The following is a 19,745-nucleotide window of genomic DNA, read 5'->3' on the forward strand; positions in this document are numbered from 1 at the left end:
CCCAGAACTTAAACTAAATTAAAAAAAAAAAGAGTTCCAAATGGCTAAAAACTTCCCCATTGAAGGAATAAATGATGATGGTACTTAGTAGGAAAAAATGGCAAAGTCAGGGATGAGAACTGGTTTAAGGGGAGAACGATGATGAATTTAGTTTTGAATATAATGAGTTACAGCAGGCAATGGATTCTCTGAAGGGGATATCAAGAAGGCAATTCCACAAGTGGCATCACATCTCATAGCTTGGAGCAGGGAAAATTTGAACTTCTGAGGTAGCTGAAATCGTAAAAAGAGCACAGAAAAAGAAGAAATGAAGATACAAGACTGATACTTAAATTGTAATCCAAAATGTACTTAGCCAATAGGTTTGTAAAATTTTAAAAATTTAAATTTATTAGGATTTATTAACACAATTACACAGAATAAAGTTCAGGATTTCATTAATGATGGTCACCAATATGTGCTTCTTTGTGGCTTTTTAACCCATAATTCTCATGATTCAAATTTATTCAAATTATAGTTGAATTTCATACATAGTTTCACAATGTGGGTATTACAGGTCCATCAGTAAAATTAAAGAAAACATATCTTTCATGAAAGGCACATAAAGAATCTAAGCTAACACATTTAAGGAACTTCGATAACTTTGAATTTCTTTACATTACAAAGAAGAAAATCCTCCAAATGAAACAGATATGAATATAGTTTATGGTTACATACACACACACACACACACACACACACACACACACACACACACACACAAATTCAACAAATATACTTCAACCCAGGGACAACACATAACTTGGAAACTACTTACCAGCAACATGTACTGAAAGACTAACTTTTTTCAAGATGAGTAAAAAACAGGGGGAGGGGTAGGGAGTGCTGTTTACTTTGCTGAAACAAGGTCAGAGATGACACACCATGAATAATCAAAAGAAAATTATTCTATCAAAGATCAGTATCTAGTGATATGTAACACTTATTTGAGCATACATATAATCACTGACTTATTAAATACTAGTACTCATTTTCTACGTGTAATTGTCCATTTCATTCTCAGAAATAATAGTATAATTGAAAAAGAAATAATATAAACTCAAGCAAGTGGAGAAATCTGAATATCTAAGGGAACAAAGTAATTTTAACATAATGTGATAATCATATTTGAAACTAGTTATATGCATACATTTAAATCTTGCATTATATCAGCAATAGAGTATTCAAAGATCCTTCTTGTTACCTTCCCAACAAGGAGCTATCATGTATGCTAGGTACAAGAGACGCCTCAAAGGAAATACACAAAAGCCTCACCAATGAATGTCTCAAAATTCATTATGCCCACAAGTTTTTTTTTACCCACAAAAACGCTCTTAGGATCCCTCAAAACTTAGTTATAAACAAAAATGTAGTTATTTAAAGTGTATAAAAATTAAGATGACATCATCTTTGAGGCAATGCATTAACAGCCAAATATTAAAATTCAGAGTGAAAACAAGTGAATAAAAACTAAGTGTTTACAATAAGTCTAAGACAGTATATCCTAAAAAATCTGAAATTTTAATTTTTCAAACCAAATCTCATGTGGAATCTAATGTAAAATTAAATTATTTTATTTTCTTAAAGTAGGAAAAATCAAAATGCATACAATGTTTAAATAATTGATCCAAAGGCAGGTGTATTCATCTTAAGAACATTTCAATAAAACACATAAAATTTAAAGAACAAATCATGTTATTAAAATAGTCTGTGCAATGTTTGTACAAATAACATTTTTATTAATACAAGTATACATATAATCAAGATAAGGGTTATGTTTCCTAATATTAATTACTGTACTTAAAAATTTACAGGACATGAACATAAATAAAGCTGTTTAAAACTGGCAAACATAGTAATAGTCTGTCATTCAGTACAAGGTATTATTTATGTTATTTCCAAAGCCATCACCCTAGAATCCTAAGTTGCCACTCTTAAAACCTAAAAATAATGATGTCGAAAACTAAAGTCATAAATACATGTATACATACATTTGCATATTTACACTTATGCAGAAATCATCAATATACTAGAGCCCAGCTTTAACACTGTCCTTCAGTTTCACACTGCAGGACCATCTGTCACATTTAAGAAAGGTCCTTCTGTTACTTTCAGTTAAAAAAACAAAACAGAACAACTTTGGTCAGCTCCCAGATGCATTTGCCTTATATTACATTCTGTGTTGCTGCAAGACTCTAGTCTACAGAGATCCATATATAAGTACTCATTTGGTTTGAAAATGCATTTTACCATTAACTGCAAAACTTAGAAGAGACCACAATCTTTTAGATTATTTTTTATGATGACATCTGTTACAGCATCAAAAACAAACTGCACATTCTTAGTATCTGTGGCACATGTGAAGTGGGTGTATATTTCCTTTGTGTCCTTTCTTTTATTGAGGTCTTCAAACTGACATTGAATATATGCAGCTGCCTCTTCATATGTGTTTGATCCTGAGATGGAAAAAGGAAAGAAACATAATGCAGAAAGTTAAAATAACTGCTTAAAATACTGAAGTCAGTTTCATACAGTTTCATTCATGGACTCCTCAACTGTGCTTTCCCTTCTAGAATGGGAGACATTACTTCTTCTAAATGAAAAACACTCCATGTTAGTTACCTTTAATGACTGTAAGTTATCCCTACAATTAAACAAAAAATTTCCTCTACATGGCATTCCGTGTTCATCAGGATCTTCGTTCCTGCCTCAATCTCCAAATGCCAGATCTTTTATCCTCTTATCCTCTGTCCTCTACACCCCAACTCAGATGCTTGATGACGGCATGCTATTTCAGTTCTGGCTCAACGGTGGACCAAAAAATGTTGGCTGAATGCTGATCAGTATTTTTTCCTCCCTTTTCTATATATACATTAATTAGCATTCTTCACTCATTTTTCTTTATTCAAAAATTGTACCAAGGTCTACAATGATGTTTAGGAGTATGAGGTTACAAAAAAAGTGAATGACACACTCCAGCTTTCAGGTTACTGACTAAAAAAGACTTCCTCCGAGTACAAACACTCCAGAAATTGTTTGGCAATATCTAAAGATAATCACACACACACTCTGACCCCGCAATTCAGTTTCTAGATATACACTTGACAGAACTGTGTATCACTGAAGACACAGAAGAAGTGAGAATGAAAGCACTACTGCTATACTCAATAACAGGAATTAATCTCATAAGCGAACTATTGAGCAAAAGAAGCTAGATGCAAAAAGATCATATACTGTATGATACAACACTGTTTGAAAAATGAATTGGTGAGGACAAAAGCCTCACCAATTAATAGTGTCTGTGGCACATGTGAAGTGGGTATATATTTCCTTTGTGTCCGTTCTTTTATTAAGGTCTTCAGTGATTATCAGTGAGTAACCAGTGATTACTCTGTGTATGGGGTGTGAGTGTGTATGTGTGTGTTGCGGGGAGGTTATGATTGGTTAAGACTGGGAGGAAGCATGATGGGACTTTCTGGGGTCCTGAAGCTGTTTGGTTTCTTGACCTGAGTGGTGGATACTGGTATGTTCACCTTTAAAAATGCACTTATGCTGAGGGTGTGTGTGTATGTATGTATGTACATAATATACATTAATGTATACACTATAATGCTATATGTAATGCTTCAATAAAAAAATTGAAAAACATTCAAATTTCATTTGGAAAAAAATTGTTTAAACCCCTCTTCTGTAGTAATAATCCAAAATTATCTGCCAGGCTTTCAAGGTCTTCTACTATCCAGTCTGCTCTGCAGTGCCATCATTCTGAGATCCTCTCCTCCACACTGGCGCTCAACCCAGGTCCATGTCATGAGGACCCAACATGCAAACTGCCACCTGTGGTACTGCAGTACTTCCTCTTCATTCTACTTCACCGGCTGAGATCTCTGCCTGCCTTCACATTTGCTCAAAATTGGCACTCCATCTAACTTTTTCTAATTAATAAACAAATCTAGCTGGGTTCTCTATCACTTCAAAACTTTTGTCTCCTCCTAGAAATAACTATTTCAGTTTTTGTTATACTGCTTTATAGTCTTAAATTCTTTTTCAGTGTTGAGTCTCCTAAACTAGAATGTGAACTCTTCAAGAGTAAACATCACACCCCACCAGCCCCATACTCCTTTTATATCTTACAGAATCCAGTATAATACAATGTGACAAATGCCCATAGGAATGTTGTGTAATGTGCTATGACATAGATTATGAGATTTTTATTAGGGATAAAAAGGTAATAAAGTTATCGTCTTTAAGTTTACATTTTAACTATTTTATATCACTAGAAATCACATACTTCAAAAAATCAAATTTTATTAAATCGTAAGTTTCGTTCTCCAAAATTTTAAAGCAATTAACAGCATCTTGTTGGCCCACAGAAGCTAATGCAACTGCTAAATTAAAATATATTTCAGCCAAACAGCTTACATTGAGTGCCTAGCTCAATTTGCTCTATATATCCTAGGCAGCTAGCTAGATTACCCTCAAAGTACAACACATATGAATGAACATTCTTCATTCTGATTTTAAGTCTTAAGAAAAGAATGGCAAAGCAGGGACACGAGAGCAAATATGGTATTTTTTTTTTTTTTAATGTGTGATAGAATTGTCCTGAACAAAGGTAAGCACAGGTGATAACCAGGTTCAAAAATGAAGAACTGGGAGGCTGATGACACAATCAAAAAGGAAAGAGGAGAGATCTGAGTTTAAACAAGAAAAAGAGTTCTGTTTGAGCTTTGGGTGCTAAAAAACCAACCAACTAACCAACCAAACAAACAACAACAAAACATGTATGTTCAAGCAGTTGGTAATGCAAATCTAAGGCTCCAGAGATAAATTAGGGCTGACCATAAAATTTAACCTATTGAGAATAGCCATGACTATGAAAGGACAGAGAGCTAAGATGACATGACTGCAGATGAAACTGGTGAAGTGGCAACATACAGTAAAAAGAAGAGGAGGAGAAGGATGACACATGAGCAGACAGACAGGAGATAAATCAAGCAAGTTGCTTAGGGGCTACACAGGGTATTCCACAGCCATAGGAAATTGAGAGTTGTGGCTGAAGCAAGAAGCAACTGAATCAATACTTAGGGCACGCCATGGAGATCTTAAATAATAATCTTAACTCTGGAGATGTGAAAGAATTATGTAATATTCTTTTTGTGCAAAGATTCTGAAGTCAGGGATTATTAACTTAAGCAAAACACAAGCAAAAATTCCTAAACACACTGTCTACCTGACAAGGAAAGAGCTAACAAGTATATTCTTAGTTGCTCTGAAATCCCTGTAAGTATACAATATTTATGGATTCATTTTGGGAATCTGGTACTATGAATTAATACAAAATGGCTACATCACAGAATATGACAAAAATAAACTAAAAAATATATTCAAATAAGGGAAAAAATAAGCCATCTTGACTCTGGATAACTTATTTCTAATAAGCACAAAAAAAGTGTTCCTGAACACAGTGATTCAGGACTATGACTTCCAAAAAGAAAGCAAAGTTTTAAAGTAAGCAACTGTGTGAAATTAGTTTGAACTTCAGTATAATTTCACAGTACACAAAAAGAGTTATAACAATTAACATGATTATATTTACCAAAGAACCCTTCCCTTTTGGTTTCACTGAATGTTTAATTAAATGTAGCCTAGCCATGAATGGTCGAGGAGCAGGAGGACAATGGACTTGGGTCTGGAACTGGACTCTGGCTTCATTAAGCCCTGCTATTCTCATTTGTATGGGTAGGGATACCCGAGCACTGACATCACAGGGTTGTCTTAACATTTCCTGTAAAATGGCAGTGAATACTCATCGTACAATTTACTCAACACAAGACTCAGGAGAACTTTGTTTATAAAAAAACAAATTCTTGAGACTTTTTCAAAAAAAAACAGGAAGAGTGGAGTGACGGTAAATAACTAAACTCTTCAAACTAGATTTGGAGATTACATAAACCAGTGGTAGTCAAACTCCTGTTTTTTAAGGCATATTGAATGCTCTTCACTAAAATAAAACCTTACTTGATATGTAAACCAGATGAAAGCTGAGTTACTCTGCTTTAATGAAAAAGTTATAAGGTGGTGGGTGCGGGGGGCAGTAATTAGTTCTGTTCCCTCTCCCATCTCCACCTTCAACAGCAACCCAGGAGTGCTCCAAGGAACTAAACTAAACTAAAACTAATGTTTTAGCCCAACTCCTGACTTCACAGATGGAATACTGAGACCTAGGTGAACTAACTGCCTTGTTCAAGATCAAAGAGCTAATTATGGAAAAGTCAGGACTGTACTTCAGGTCTACTTTTCTCACTCCATGGAATTTTCCATCGTAGTAAAATTAAAGCACTATTAAAAAGCACTATTAACAGTCTCATTACCAAAGTTTAGGCTTCTTGTGAAACCTTCCCTGCCCTTCTGGAAGAGTTAGCTGCCTCAATGATCCCATCTTCATTTTCCTCCTTACAATAATGTTCATGTTCCTTTTTAGCAGCAGGATGCACTGCTATTGCTTATTGTTTAAGTATGTCTGTCTTTGAGATTAGATGGTGGGCAGAGACATGTCTTATTTATTGTACATCACACAGTACCTGATATGAAATCTGTTAACTTGATTTAAAAACCAGTATTTTAACTTGGAGTCATCACTAAACATTATCTAACAGTTTTTCCATAAAATGAATACATTATTTTCAGTAATTTCCTCCACATCTTAAGGAAATTTTTGTGCTCAACTGCAATTTGATAAATAATATCCCTTAAACGTCTAAGAATCACTAAGCCAAGAGATTTAAATTAACAACTGAATTCTTGCCTTAGGGGAAGTTTCAATTAGAAATATGTAACTTGACAAGTTATTCCCAGAAAAGTAAAATACCTGCATATTCTGGATAGCATATAGTGAGAGGGCTCTTCTTGATTTTTTCTTCAAAGAGATCCTTCTTGTTCAGAAAAAGTATAATGGATGTATCTGTAAACCACTTGTTGTTACATATGCTGTCAAACAATTTCATGCTTTCATGCATTCGATTCTGTAACAGAAAAAAAGAAAACCAACTGTCACTAACAGCAAGGACTTTTAAGGAATATTTTAAAAAATAACAGGTGTTATAATAAAACAGAGTTCAGTCATTGAAAAATACATAACGTATCACAAAAATACATTACTGTCATTCCAGAACCCACTTTCACTTTAGGTGAGAGAAGTATCTAACCATCTTTCATCACTTTCTGCATTCAACTTTTACTTGCTAAGTACCCACTATATGTCATGCTCTGTGCCAGGGAACATCCTGCTACAGGACAGCATAATCTAGGATGTGAAATGTGAACATGTGAAAAGAAATGACATTGTCATAGAGTTCATTTCATCTAAGTTTCCATTAAAAGATAAACAGAGGTTTTTAAAGATTAATAAAATTAAATTGAACAAGCTAAGACCCAATTCGCCCATTACTCTAAATATTACAATAAATATAAATACTGGAAGGACACTTCCAATTCCTGTTTCTGGAACTTCTAGGATCTGTGCTCATCAAAGAGGGCACTGATACATTTTGTAGTGCTGAAATGAGAGAAACGAACATGTGGTGTTGCATTGCACTATAATTTCATACACTTGATTTTAAAAATATAATCGTCTCTCGGTATATTCAGGGGGATTAGTACAAAGACACCCAAGGGTACCAAAATCTGCATATACTCAAGTCCAGCAGGCGGTTCTGTGGAATCCACATACAGGAAAAGTTGACTTTCTTCATACTCAGGTTTCGCATCCCATGAATGTGCGTGGTTGAAAAAAATCCTCACATATGTGGACCCATGCAGCTTAAACCCCTGTTGTTCAAGGGTCAACTGTACAAAACTGACATTTCTACTCTTTTTTCCCCACTTTGTAATAAAGTTAACTTAAAATGACAAAGTTTTACATTTCTATTTAAAAACATTTCCCCCATATTAGTGGTACACTGAAACCTATCTGAAAATTACAGGGCAGCAACAAAGTATAACATATATTAAAGATTTACTAGCCGGGTGCGGTGGCTCAGGCCTGTAATCCCAGCACTTTGGGAGGCTGAGGCGGGTGGATCACCTGAGGTCAGGAGTTTGCGACCAGCCTGGTCAATGTGGCAAAACCCCATCTCTACTAAAAAATACAAAAATCAGCTGGGTATGGTGGTACGTGCCTGTAATTCCAGCTACTTAGGAGGCTGGAGCAGGAGAACTGGCTTCAAACTGGGAGGTGGAGGTTGCAGTGAGCCGAGATCGTGCCACTGCACTCCATCCTGGCAACACAGCGAGACTCCGTCTCAAAAAAAAAGATTTACTAAACTAACAGAAGTAACAAATTAAGACAAGGGATTTTGAACTACTATGTAAATATATTTCCATGTGCTATGTTGATATCAGATATAGAAATGCATAGTTAAGCTTACAGGCTTGAGGTGAGATTGACTCTCCATGCTTTCCTTTTCCTCAAGATCCACCTGTGCTTCTCTAGTACATTTCTCTTGTATTAGGCAAATAGAAAAGTTAGAGGAAAGACCCTGTACTTTCAAATTGTTACAGACATTAGAAAGAATTTCTTAAGAATTTTTCTCAGAAAAATTCTTGGCAACACCTTCAGCTCTTCATGTTTCAAGCTCAACTCTTAAAGTAGTTCTACTTGCCATTTCTTCATCTTCAGCTAGAACCAGGTCGTAGTCACTCAGTGCTACACAGAAGATGATCGCCGTCACTCCTTCGAAGCAATGAATCCACTTCTTCCGCTCAGATCTCTGACCTCCCACATCAAACATTCTGTTAAGAGGAGAAATGAGTTAACATCACATTAAACGTTCAAAAAGTTCTGAGAAGTTCTTTAATGCTAACAAAAAAAGCTCTGAATATTTGTGGAAATGTATGATGAAAAGGAGGGAGAGAAGGACTTTATGGGAGGAAAACAATGTCACAAATTGGACTTCTCAAAACGGGAAAAAATCTGCTAGTTTTTAAAATTTTTGATTGAAGGGAAAGTATCTCTAAAACAAAAGCAAAAACAAAAATATCCTCAAAAAACAAGACATTAACACACGGGAGAACACTTAGAACATTAAAGCAACCAAATGAATGGACCGCACTATGTGTAAACACTGAGAAGTCACACGAAGCAACTGGGGAATGCAGAGATCAAAGAGTAAATATTCCATTTGCCACAGTCACGGACATCGAAGGCAGAGAACAGAGACCCCTCCTCCTACTAAAACATGTCATTTTAGCTCAGAAGTAATAAGCAAGGCTTTGATGTAAAGAAGAAGCCATTTCAGGTAAGAAAATGTAGGGCAAGCAAATAAAATTCAGATAGGGTAAAAATACGTTTGCATAAAAAGTAAAATCAGGATACATTACAAAATGAGAGAACTGAACTATGACATAAATGAGTGATCCCACTGAATGGACTTAAAATTTAGAATGGAAAATAACTCAACTTTTATACAATATACAATAGTGAACCACTGTAGGTTACTGAACAAAGTAGTAGCAAAATCAAACAATATAAAGACAATAGTCTATTCCTTTTCTCTTACAAGATTTTCTAAAGTTAAGCAAAAGTTAAAATTTGCATAGACTACATTATACAACCTAGAAATAACCACTTATATAATGAAAACACTATGCAAACTGGTACATTTTTAAAGGCTCCATTTATCTAGATGGTGCACTAATTAAAATAGTCCCTATTTAATTCCCAGGCAAAAAGAATTTTCCCTACAGAGCAGTACTGGCCTATAAACCAAATCTGAGTACATCAACTAGTATTGTTACTTTTATGATCATTTAAGCAGCTTCATTCTTTTGGCTTAGCTGGTACCATTGTTCATTAAATTCAGGTAAGCTACATAATACAATGTTTCTACCACAAAATAAAAGAGTTAAGATGTAAAAAGCATAGCTGGGTAATAAAGATCAAACAAGAACAAAATAAATGATAGTAAATTAAAATGATTTAAATTGGGTTACCATTTGCAAAAATGCCCAGGAACACAATTTGAAAATAACTTTACTGAAAAGATAGCATATCTCAGTGATGACCACACTCAAGAGTTCCCAGTAGAATTATTCTAAATGCATTTCTGCTCTCATTCATCTGAGGCTCATTTAACCTATAAAAAGCAAAGTTGAAACCATATGCTAGCAATGATAGTAATTTAACAGAATTCAAAATCCAAAATAAGACAAAGTTTATCTGAGGTTCCTGACAAACCTGTGTTTATATTTAAGTCACTGAATAAAAACAGCAACTAAATACATCAACCTCAACCAAGAAGCCTAAATGGAGTACGATAAATGAACCTCGTGGAAGGATAATGGTGAGAGTCAACTTTACTCAATCCCAGTATTTGCTGGATGCTGAAATGACAGGTTTGAAAAACCTAGGAGGGAAGTGAAAACTATGGTCCTGAAATAAATGTTTAAGAGTGCACCTAAACAAGATGAAAAGTGAATTTTATATAATCAGACTGCCTTAAGTACCAAATAATTGATTTAATATTTGCCTCTGCCACTTATTACTATTTATAGAGTTCTCACTTTTACAACATTTTTCATAGGCAATAACTCATTTTATTTGTAAGCTTCTAACACAGAGCAAAACTGTAACAGCCTGTTAAGAAACTTAACCAAGTTTACCCAACTACTTATTAGGGGAACCGAGGTCTATAATCTTTACTTAGCAACTCCAACTCCACACATTTTCTCCTCAGACAATATTGGTTAGAAATACAGTAGTTCCCCCTTATTCCTGGTTTCACTCTCTGCAGTTTCAATTACCTGTGGTCAACCAAGGTCCAAAAATACTACAGTATTTTAAGAAAGTGAGACCACATTCACATACCTTTTAATTATAGTATGTTGCCATGATTGTTCTATGTTGTTATTAGTTGTCAGTCTCTTACTGTGCTGAATTTATAAACTTTATCATAGGTATGTAAGCCTATGAAGAAACATGGTGTATACAAGGTTCAGTACTATCAGCAGTTTCAAGCATACATGCGGGGTCTTGGAACATATCCCCTCGAATAAGGGGGGACTACTGTAAGCCACTAGCTGAACATAATTTAAGTTTGCTTTAGAACACAATCTTTAAAACAAGGTGAACAAAAACCAAAATCAGAATCTAAGGTATACTAGGTTAAAGAAAAAATTCTAAGTCCCAATCTAATAGTGAATTTCCTTGTCATTAAAATCACTTCTTAGTTTTAAGATAAAATGATGATATTCTCCAGATCAGACATATCTGATTATTTGAAATCAGAGTACTCAGTTTGTTTATTTAATATTATGGAAATAGTAATAAGCAGACTAAAAGAAGTTAAACATTTTCAGTAAGAGATAATGACAGCAGCATAAAATGTTCACTGAGGGCTTTTTTAAGAGAAGAATGAAAATGAAAAAAAAAGCATATGCAAAACCATAGCATGTATTAAAAAGCACAAAGCTAATGTTGCCAGATAAATTAATTATGACCTATATCTTTGTTTAAGAAAGCAGGTCAATGTTTGTTTCTTGGGGAGAAGTAGCCATGAAAATTGAAATAAAGCTTTAGCTTTCTGGACAATTACATGAACCACCTGTAAATCAGTGACAAGTGATAGCAACAAATGTATTAAATATAAAATACTTATGGAAGCAATCAGAAGTACTGTTGCATATAATTTAACAGTGCTCACTACTTCTAACAGTGAGATTTCTTTATGAGATGAACCGATAACTATTTTTTCTCTCACTAGGAACCTTTTTTCCAAGATAATTTTAGAAATTCTGCTTTATTATCATGACCATTTCAGAGCAATAAAGTTAGATGAAGCAAAGCCTAATTCGTAATTCACAGTAAAGATTTATTTAGAATGATTATGTTGAATCATGTAATTTTTAGTGAAGATAAAAAAGACAAAATAATTTCAATAAGATATGGGACACTCCATTTGCAAAACAAATGCAGACAAATTACTTTTTGGCAAACAGAATAATATAAGTTTATTGTTCTTTTGCTTGTGTAATCTTTTAAAAAATTCTTTTTAGTATTGTGGGGATGGAGTTGGGTAAAAGTTAAGGAGATATATACACAGTCTTATAAAGTTTGAATTTCTACAAAGACACCAAAACCCTCCACTAAACATAATCTTAAGAAAAAATCACAAACTGATAACAAATGATTTATCTAACCCTTCATTGTATTTAAAAGTTGAAATTTAGAAAAACATGAAATATTGAAATTTTCCTTAAAAAAACAGATCATAAACACCTTTTCTAATCCAGTCTCCTGCAGTCACAACTGGAGTGTGCTCAATTCGGGTCAACATATCTATAAAGCTCTGCAGCTGTGAGATGATATCTACTTGATGCCCATGACTACAGTGGCAATCTTAAAATCAATCTTAACCTTGCTGGGTTAAAAACAAACAAAAATATCCCTATCTGTTAAACTTAAAAGAACAATAACAACAAAATCCCTATAAGTCTACAACTCACTTAATTCTAGCATTTTTATTATTTTCATTTCCAGGAATATTTACTAGTGAATATGTGGTGTAGGACATGCACAGGTTTTAATACTGTGTGAACAATGTGACTCGATTATATTCATATAAATTAGTCATTGACTTCAGAAGAGCCTCCCAAAGCTATTCAACAGCTTTGTGTTTGGTGTTCCTTCAGCTGAACACTCAACTGGCACTTGGGACATGTGACATTTTAAATGAATGTGAATTATAAGAAACTAGCAGATTTTAAAAAAAGAACTTCTGCCTCTTTATTTAGCTTCCATGTACTGAAATAAAAAATACGAAGAAGGAAAAAAGGAACATCTGTATTTGTTAATGAGTATTTTTAACATCAAGTAACACTACAGTGGTCTTAGATGTCTATGACAATACAGAAGTTTTGTTTCAGTAGAATATCCCATGATGTTATCTTATTAATGAATATATCTTTACACAGGCTACATACTTTCTCTTTTCATGATTTTACTATTACTTTAATAGAAATGATGAATAACAGTACAGACTTAAAGGCAATTTTGTTTGAGTGAACAATGAAATGAGTAAGTGGAGCATTTTAGAAGAAGTCAGTCATGGTAACGACTAGCGGATAACCTGGAAGGGGAACATGAAAGTAACTGACCAGGAAGGCTGTAAAATGAAACAAAACTCTGCAAATGAAGGTATCATATTTGGTTGTGTCTAAGTCCAACAGTTTTCCTCATACCTTGGAAACTGTTATTTACTGGAAAAAGAGAAAAGGAGTTTTGTAAATTTGAATATGTTGCTTTACTAAACTTTCCTGAGCCTCGTTCATCATAAAATGAGGGAACCGGAAAAACATCCACTCCAAGACCCCTTGCATTTCTAAAGACCACAATTCAGTGCTTTTCTACTCAGACCTCAGTAAGTGGATATTCAGTACACTTTAAATGAGCATTTCTTATGATGAAATAGTGCATAAGGACTACCTTCACAGGGAAGGAAAGTTCCCTAGGAAGAAAACTGTTCATGAAAAAATTGTTAAAGGTGCTCTTAATATTTCCATAAATAAGCATTTATACTATCAGTAAAACTTGCTCTCTTTTTACCTAAAAATAGATGGCAACACTTTCCGAAAACACAGTATATTAGAGCAGAATTTTCTGTTTAGAAATAAAAGCCAAAAACTATTTTGTTTGAATCACTGTAAAAACTACAGGCAAAACGGAATTTGCCTGGATAGATTTTCTTAAATAAAAATATTCCACTTAGGAATGCTTGTTTTGACTTCACCCAAACATTATTTTGCACAATCATCTGAAGAAAGTTTTTTTCCAATTGTAATTTCTGACTGTAAAAATGTTGTCAACTTTTATTATACCTTTTATTTCTAAAGCAATGTGTTTTATATCTAAATTTAGAAAGCATATGTTTCAAAGCTACTCACTTAAAATGAAGATCTTTGAAAGTAAAATGGGTTTCAACAATTCCTGTAGTTTTCACTCTAGTTCTGAGAACATCTTGTTGAGTAGGGATGTAATTTGGCTGAGCTATTCTGTCCAAGTCATTCAAATAGCTGAAAAAATTAAACAAAACAACATGTTACATATAGCCAATCAAGATCATCCAAAACAAAAATTAAAACACACTGCAATATAAGTGATAATCTGAAATCACTAAAAGTTTTTAAAATTCTGTGTAAAGACACAAACGAGTTTAAGTTTGTATTTTCTTATATAACTTCCATGGAAATAAAAATGTTTACACCTCTGCAACCACAAAGCTCTTTTAGTATTTTTTAAATATGTACTTTATTTCTGAGGGACAGTTATCAGTAATTCAAAGGAAAAAGAATAACTTTAAAAAAAAAAAAAAAAAGCTAGCACACGCCATGAGTTTGTTTCTTAGAATTCTTTATCACAGTTTTTGGATATAGCACTGTGTTTATGATCCAGACATTACTCTTTCTCATTGAAGATTTTTAAAGTCTTAATTTTGGAGCAAGTAGTGATGAAAGCTCTGCCCAAAGGCTGAATGAGATGTTTCTTTTCAACCAGTCTTATGTTACATACAGGAAAACAGCACATACTCCTCTATGCTGCATTTTACTGCTCTCTAAATCAATACATGTTTGAGTCACTCATGTAATACTCTCTGCCATTGGTGCTACATATGTTGTGATATAAAATGTAGTGGTACATACCATGCAATGTAAAAGAGTAAGTTATTTTCTGTCAAATTATACGGTAGAGTCAGTAATTCACAGAAAGTACAGGTAATGGAGAGATTAATGTGGACCTAGGTGATTAAAGAAGGATTCATGGATACTGAGGGGTGAAAACAGAATAACGGGGATGGAAGAAAAGGAATGACACTGCCCCAGGAGAAGCTGTAAATTAGTATGGAGATGAGAACAGTTGCATGTTCTTTCTTGGAGAGTAAAGCCACTAGTAAGCTATACAAAGCCTTAAACGAGGAGTTTGGAATGAGTCCCAAGGTCAGCTGAATGTAGAGAGCATCACCGCAGTGCTTTTATTACGAGAGCTATAAGGTGACTGATAACTTAGAAATAAAAAATGTTTTAGACAGTCAAGTGTATGTATGTGGTAATTATACTAGAACACATAGAGAGATGACAGCCTGAGTTACCTGTATTATATTTACTGAATTTAAGAGAATCTTATCACACTGGTGATAATACTCCAGTACTTTCTCTGTGCTTTTAATTCCAATGTTCTACTTTACTGTAAGAAAATCCTACTTTACAAATCAAACAAGCCATGGCAAGATTTTACTGCCTCTTTAAAATAATGAGCTACTCTTATTTAAAATGTTCTTTGATTACTCACAGATTTCTTTGCTTAAAACTGTTACAGTTCGCCGGGCACGGTGGCTTGCTCCTGTAACCCCAGCACTTTGGGAGGCTGAGGTGGGCAGATCACGAGGTCAGGAGATCGAGACCATCCTGGCCAACATGGTGAAATCCCGTCTCTACTAAAAATGCAAAAATTAGCTGGGCGTGATGGTGTGTGCCTGTAATTCCAGCTACTCGAGAGGCTGAGGCAGGACAATCGCTTGAACCTGGGAGGCCGAGGTTGCAGTGAGCCAAGATCGTGCCACTGCACTCCAGCCTGGCAACGGAGCCAGACTCTGTCTCAAAAAACTAAAAAACAAAAACAAAAACAAAACAAAACAAGAAACTGCTACAGTTCAAAAAAATCTCTAAAAATAATATTTCAATAAGACAAAGAAGAAAAGCAGGCACTGCGAAAAATTCTGATTGCTCTAAATGATTACAAATTTAAAGTGTGAATTGATGGGGAGTCAGTCCTAATGGGCAACTTGACTGCATCTTAGCATCCCCAGTCAAGAACTCATAGATCAAGATGTCCTCTAATAACTATGGAGAAAAACGTTTCTATGACTTTCTTCATTCCTAAAAAGCAGCCACATTAGTGCCATCTCAAGGTCACAACTATTAGAATAAAATAATGTAAAACTAAAGCAACGTATTTTTCATTTTATAATTTTAATTTTTTTTTCTTTGAGACATGGTCTTGCTCTGTCGCCCAGGCTGGAATGCAGCTGTGCAGTCATAGCTCACTATAGCCTCAACCTTCTGGGCTTGGGTGAGTCTCCTGACTTAGTCTCTCAAGAAGTGAGGACTATAAGGGATGGGCCACCATGCCTGGCTAATTTTTTTGTTTTTACTTTTCGTGGAGACAAGGTCTCAGTATGTTGCTCAGGCTGGTCTGGAATTCCTGGGCTCAAGCAATCCTCTCACCTCAGCCTCCCCAAATGCTGGGATTACAAAGCACGAGCCACCAATGCCTAGACTATGTTTTTGTTAACTCATTTTCAAGTAGTGTGCACAGAACAGAGTACTGGACAAGAGACTGAGGGGGTCTGGAAGTTCCCACATATAGTGAGAAAGAGAACTTCAATCTGTCATTCCCAAGTAGCACCCCTTAATTACTGAAATAGCTCCTTTTGCTGGGCTCCGCTCAAAGCAATCTTCTCATAATAGTGACTCCCACTTAAATCTCTGCAGATGCTGGTGGTGTCAAAGCAAATATGGTTTAACAGTTGTGTTCCTCCTGTAAGTATTTTTTCTAATTTGTCTTCTAGCCTCTGTGATGTCTGGTTTATGAATTCATTCATTATTAAACAAGATCATATTGAGTGCTGACTGTGTCAGGCTGTGGGAATACATTAGGTAAAAACACATTACTGAATTTACAATGTAACAGCAGAGACAGAAAATAATCAAATATTCACGACATAAATAGAAATAAAATAACCTCAAAATAAACGTAAAACTGAAGAAAAAGTACATTAGGAGTACCTAAAACTGGAGAGCAAGGACCAACTCAGTGGGTCAAGGAATATTTCTTTGTATAGGATATGATACCAGTTGGAGAGATGGGCTACATATTCAATGTGTTTATGTTATATGTACATGTATAAACCACGTAATAATACATAAGGTTAAGACGTGTAAAATGTTAAAAATATAGATTAAGAAATACAGGGTTATAAAGATTGATGTGGGTGATACAATATTATTTCTTAAACACATTAAATCACATAACATATAGTACCTATGCTGATGCTGAACAAATAATATAATTCGCTCTTCAGGAGCCACACCTCATTTATTTATTCATTGTGGCAAAGTGTATGCATTCACCTAGACCTTTCAAAATCTGTCATCTATCTAATCCTGACTTGTGCCCCTAACAGCCAACAGCTGTGTCAAGAAAATGGAACAATCCTGGAAAGTGAAACAAATGTACAACATATATTTTAAGAGCAATTAATGCCTAATACATATCATGTAAGAATTTTTGGCCAGGCGCGGTGGCTCAAGCTTGTAATCCCAGCACTTTGGGAGGCTGAGACGGGCGGATCACGAGGTCAGGAGATCCAGACCATCCTGGCTAACACGGTGAAACCCCGTCTCTACTAAAAATACAAAAACTAGCCGGGCAAGGTGGCGGGCGCCTGTAGTCCCAGCTACCCGGGAGGCTGAGGCAGGGTAATGGCGTAAACCCAGGAGGCAGAGCTTGAGATCCGGCCACTGCACTCCAGCCTGGGTGACTAGAGCGAGACTCCGTCTCAAAAAAAAAAAAAAAAAAAAAAGAATTTTTGAGTATGTGTGGTAAATTATAAATTTTTTTGTTTGTTTGTTTTTGGTGTTGTCCTATGGAGATCACCAAACAGAAAGCTCCCTGATTAGGTTTTTATTTTTTATTTTTTTGAGACAGGGCCTCGATGCATCCATAGGCTGGAGTGCAGTGGTACAATCATGGCTCACTGCAAACTCAAACTCCTGAGTTCAAGCAATCATCCTGTCTCAGCCCCACTGAGTAACTGGGACCACAGGTGTGCACCATCATGACTGGATAATTTTTGTATTTTTTGTAGAGATGGGGGGAAGGGGTCTCGCTAAGTTACCCAGACTAGTCTCAAATACCTGGGCTCAAGAGATCCGCCCACCTTGGCCTCTCAAAGTGCTGGGATTACAAGCAATGAGTCACCTCACCCAGCTTCCCTGATTAGGTTTTATCACAGCTTGTTTTGCAAACTTTCTGGGGCCGCCACCTGAAAATTCACGGCAGATTTTTCTTCCAAAAAACTGAACTTAAGTATCTGGAAACTGTGTCAAATACAACAGGGCACACACACAACTGACAATTTTCAAATATAGACCTATTGTACTTACTGAAAAAATATCTTGGAGTCATCCTGCACTCTTTCCAAAAAAATCCCTACTTATAGTACCTGTCATTGAACAAGTAACTCTTCTCAGGCACTGCTAGCATAATGAAAAGAACTCAAATCAGTTACACTCTCAAGATAGCTCCAAGTAAACTTATACACCCCAATTCAGAGTGGATTTTGGAAACTTCCAACTACTTTCTTGAAAATATATTGGAAAAGGTAGCATTCTGCATGTTTCAATTAAAGTTACATATCATGAGTCTCTTGAGACACTATTGAACACACAGGAAATAACACTGCTATCCACACACACACAACACACATAAGACAGATAGTTTTAAAATACTGTCATCTTGAATATCCTAAGTTGTACAAGAACGTGTCAGCCAATTCTGCAATAAAATTGACTTGGAAGTACATTTGACTTGCAAGTAATTATTCATGATAGTTTAGTTCTGAAGTTATGATTACTTACTACGCTGCAGAATCATTAAGCTGGTACTCTCGGGATCTGTTGAAACAGGCTTGTACACCACTATCTTTCCACAATCTCTTTATAACTCCAGCAAGTTCTGCAGTCATAAAGCCTTCTTCAGCAGCTCCAGCTAGCACAAAGAGTTGGCGTGCATCATCCTGAACATTCAAAGGACATTTTTTTAAGTAAATAGGGATATGTTTGAGATACAAAGTACAAAGGAGACAATTATAGAGTTTAAAAAAAAATGGCAATCGTGAATTTCCTCTGTTTTTATTAACGTGTCATTACTTTTCTTTCTCTAAGGCACCACTTAAAAATTGGGTTGACCAAAAGACAATAATCATACATCATACGTCTATGTTTTGTGGTGTCAGTAGTATCTGTCAAGGCACTAGGAAGCTGGAAGAATAACTAAGGTTCCAGCTCATAAAGGGGACATTAACCAATTATCCACTCACAGTTTTTTTGTGTATTTAAGATGGTCATTTTTGAGAAAACAGAAGAAGAACCTATGTCTTCTTTCTGTCTCCTCAAAATGTTTTCTAAACTAAGAAACACAACTTTTAAAGATTAGAGATAGAATTGAACTAAGTGTTAACTTTCTGATATACCTTATAGTTGCAAAATAAGTTCAGAGCAGGGAGAAATCAATGTGGAGTGGGCAAGACCAGAAGACTAGTTTCATACAATGGTGTGAGATTTTCAGGAGATTTTAAGTATGGCGACATTAAAATCAATGGGGCAGAAGTTGGGAGCAGGTGTTTTGCTAATCCAGGCATAGAAAACAAAATAAGCACAGCTTTGGAGTAGAAATACTCATGATATATATAGAAGACAGTATGTAAAATTTTCTAAATGAAAAGATACTTTATATAAAGTTAATTAAACTTTGCTTAAAATTTGAGGCTACTCATATTTGGTTATTCTGATCCACAAGTAATCAACCACTCTAAATCACTGTGGGGTCCAAGAGAAATATAACATGCACCACTAATACAATCTAAATTTTC

The 19,745-nt window shown here is 35.1% G+C and overlaps 1 protein-coding gene across 1 annotated transcript in view; it reads right to left on the reverse strand.

The window, feature by feature from the left end:
- Positions 1-367: 367 nt before the first annotated feature.
- Positions 368-19,745, reverse strand: part of GNAI1 (guanine nucleotide binding protein (G protein), alpha inhibiting activity polypeptide 1) — an 82,809-nt gene continuing 63,431 nt past the window's right edge. The window contains exons 7-11 of the mRNA XM_011927705.1: positions 18,733-18,890; positions 13,981-14,109; positions 8,703-8,832; positions 6,911-7,064; positions 368-2,495 (exon numbers count right to left, since the gene is read on the reverse strand). Of these exons, the coding sequence (XP_011783095.1) occupies positions 2,305-2,495; positions 6,911-7,064; positions 8,703-8,832; positions 13,981-14,109; positions 18,733-18,890 (762 nt within the window). The 3' untranslated portion in view covers positions 368-2,304. The remainder of the gene's footprint in view (positions 2,496-6,910; positions 7,065-8,702; positions 8,833-13,980; positions 14,110-18,732; positions 18,891-19,745) is intronic.

This window comes from Colobus angolensis, unplaced genomic scaffold (assembly GCF_000951035.1).
Source record: "Colobus angolensis palliatus isolate OR3802 unplaced genomic scaffold, Cang.pa_1.0 Scaffold74, whole genome shotgun sequence".
NCBI lineage: Eukaryota > Metazoa > Chordata > Mammalia > Primates > Cercopithecidae > Colobus > Colobus angolensis.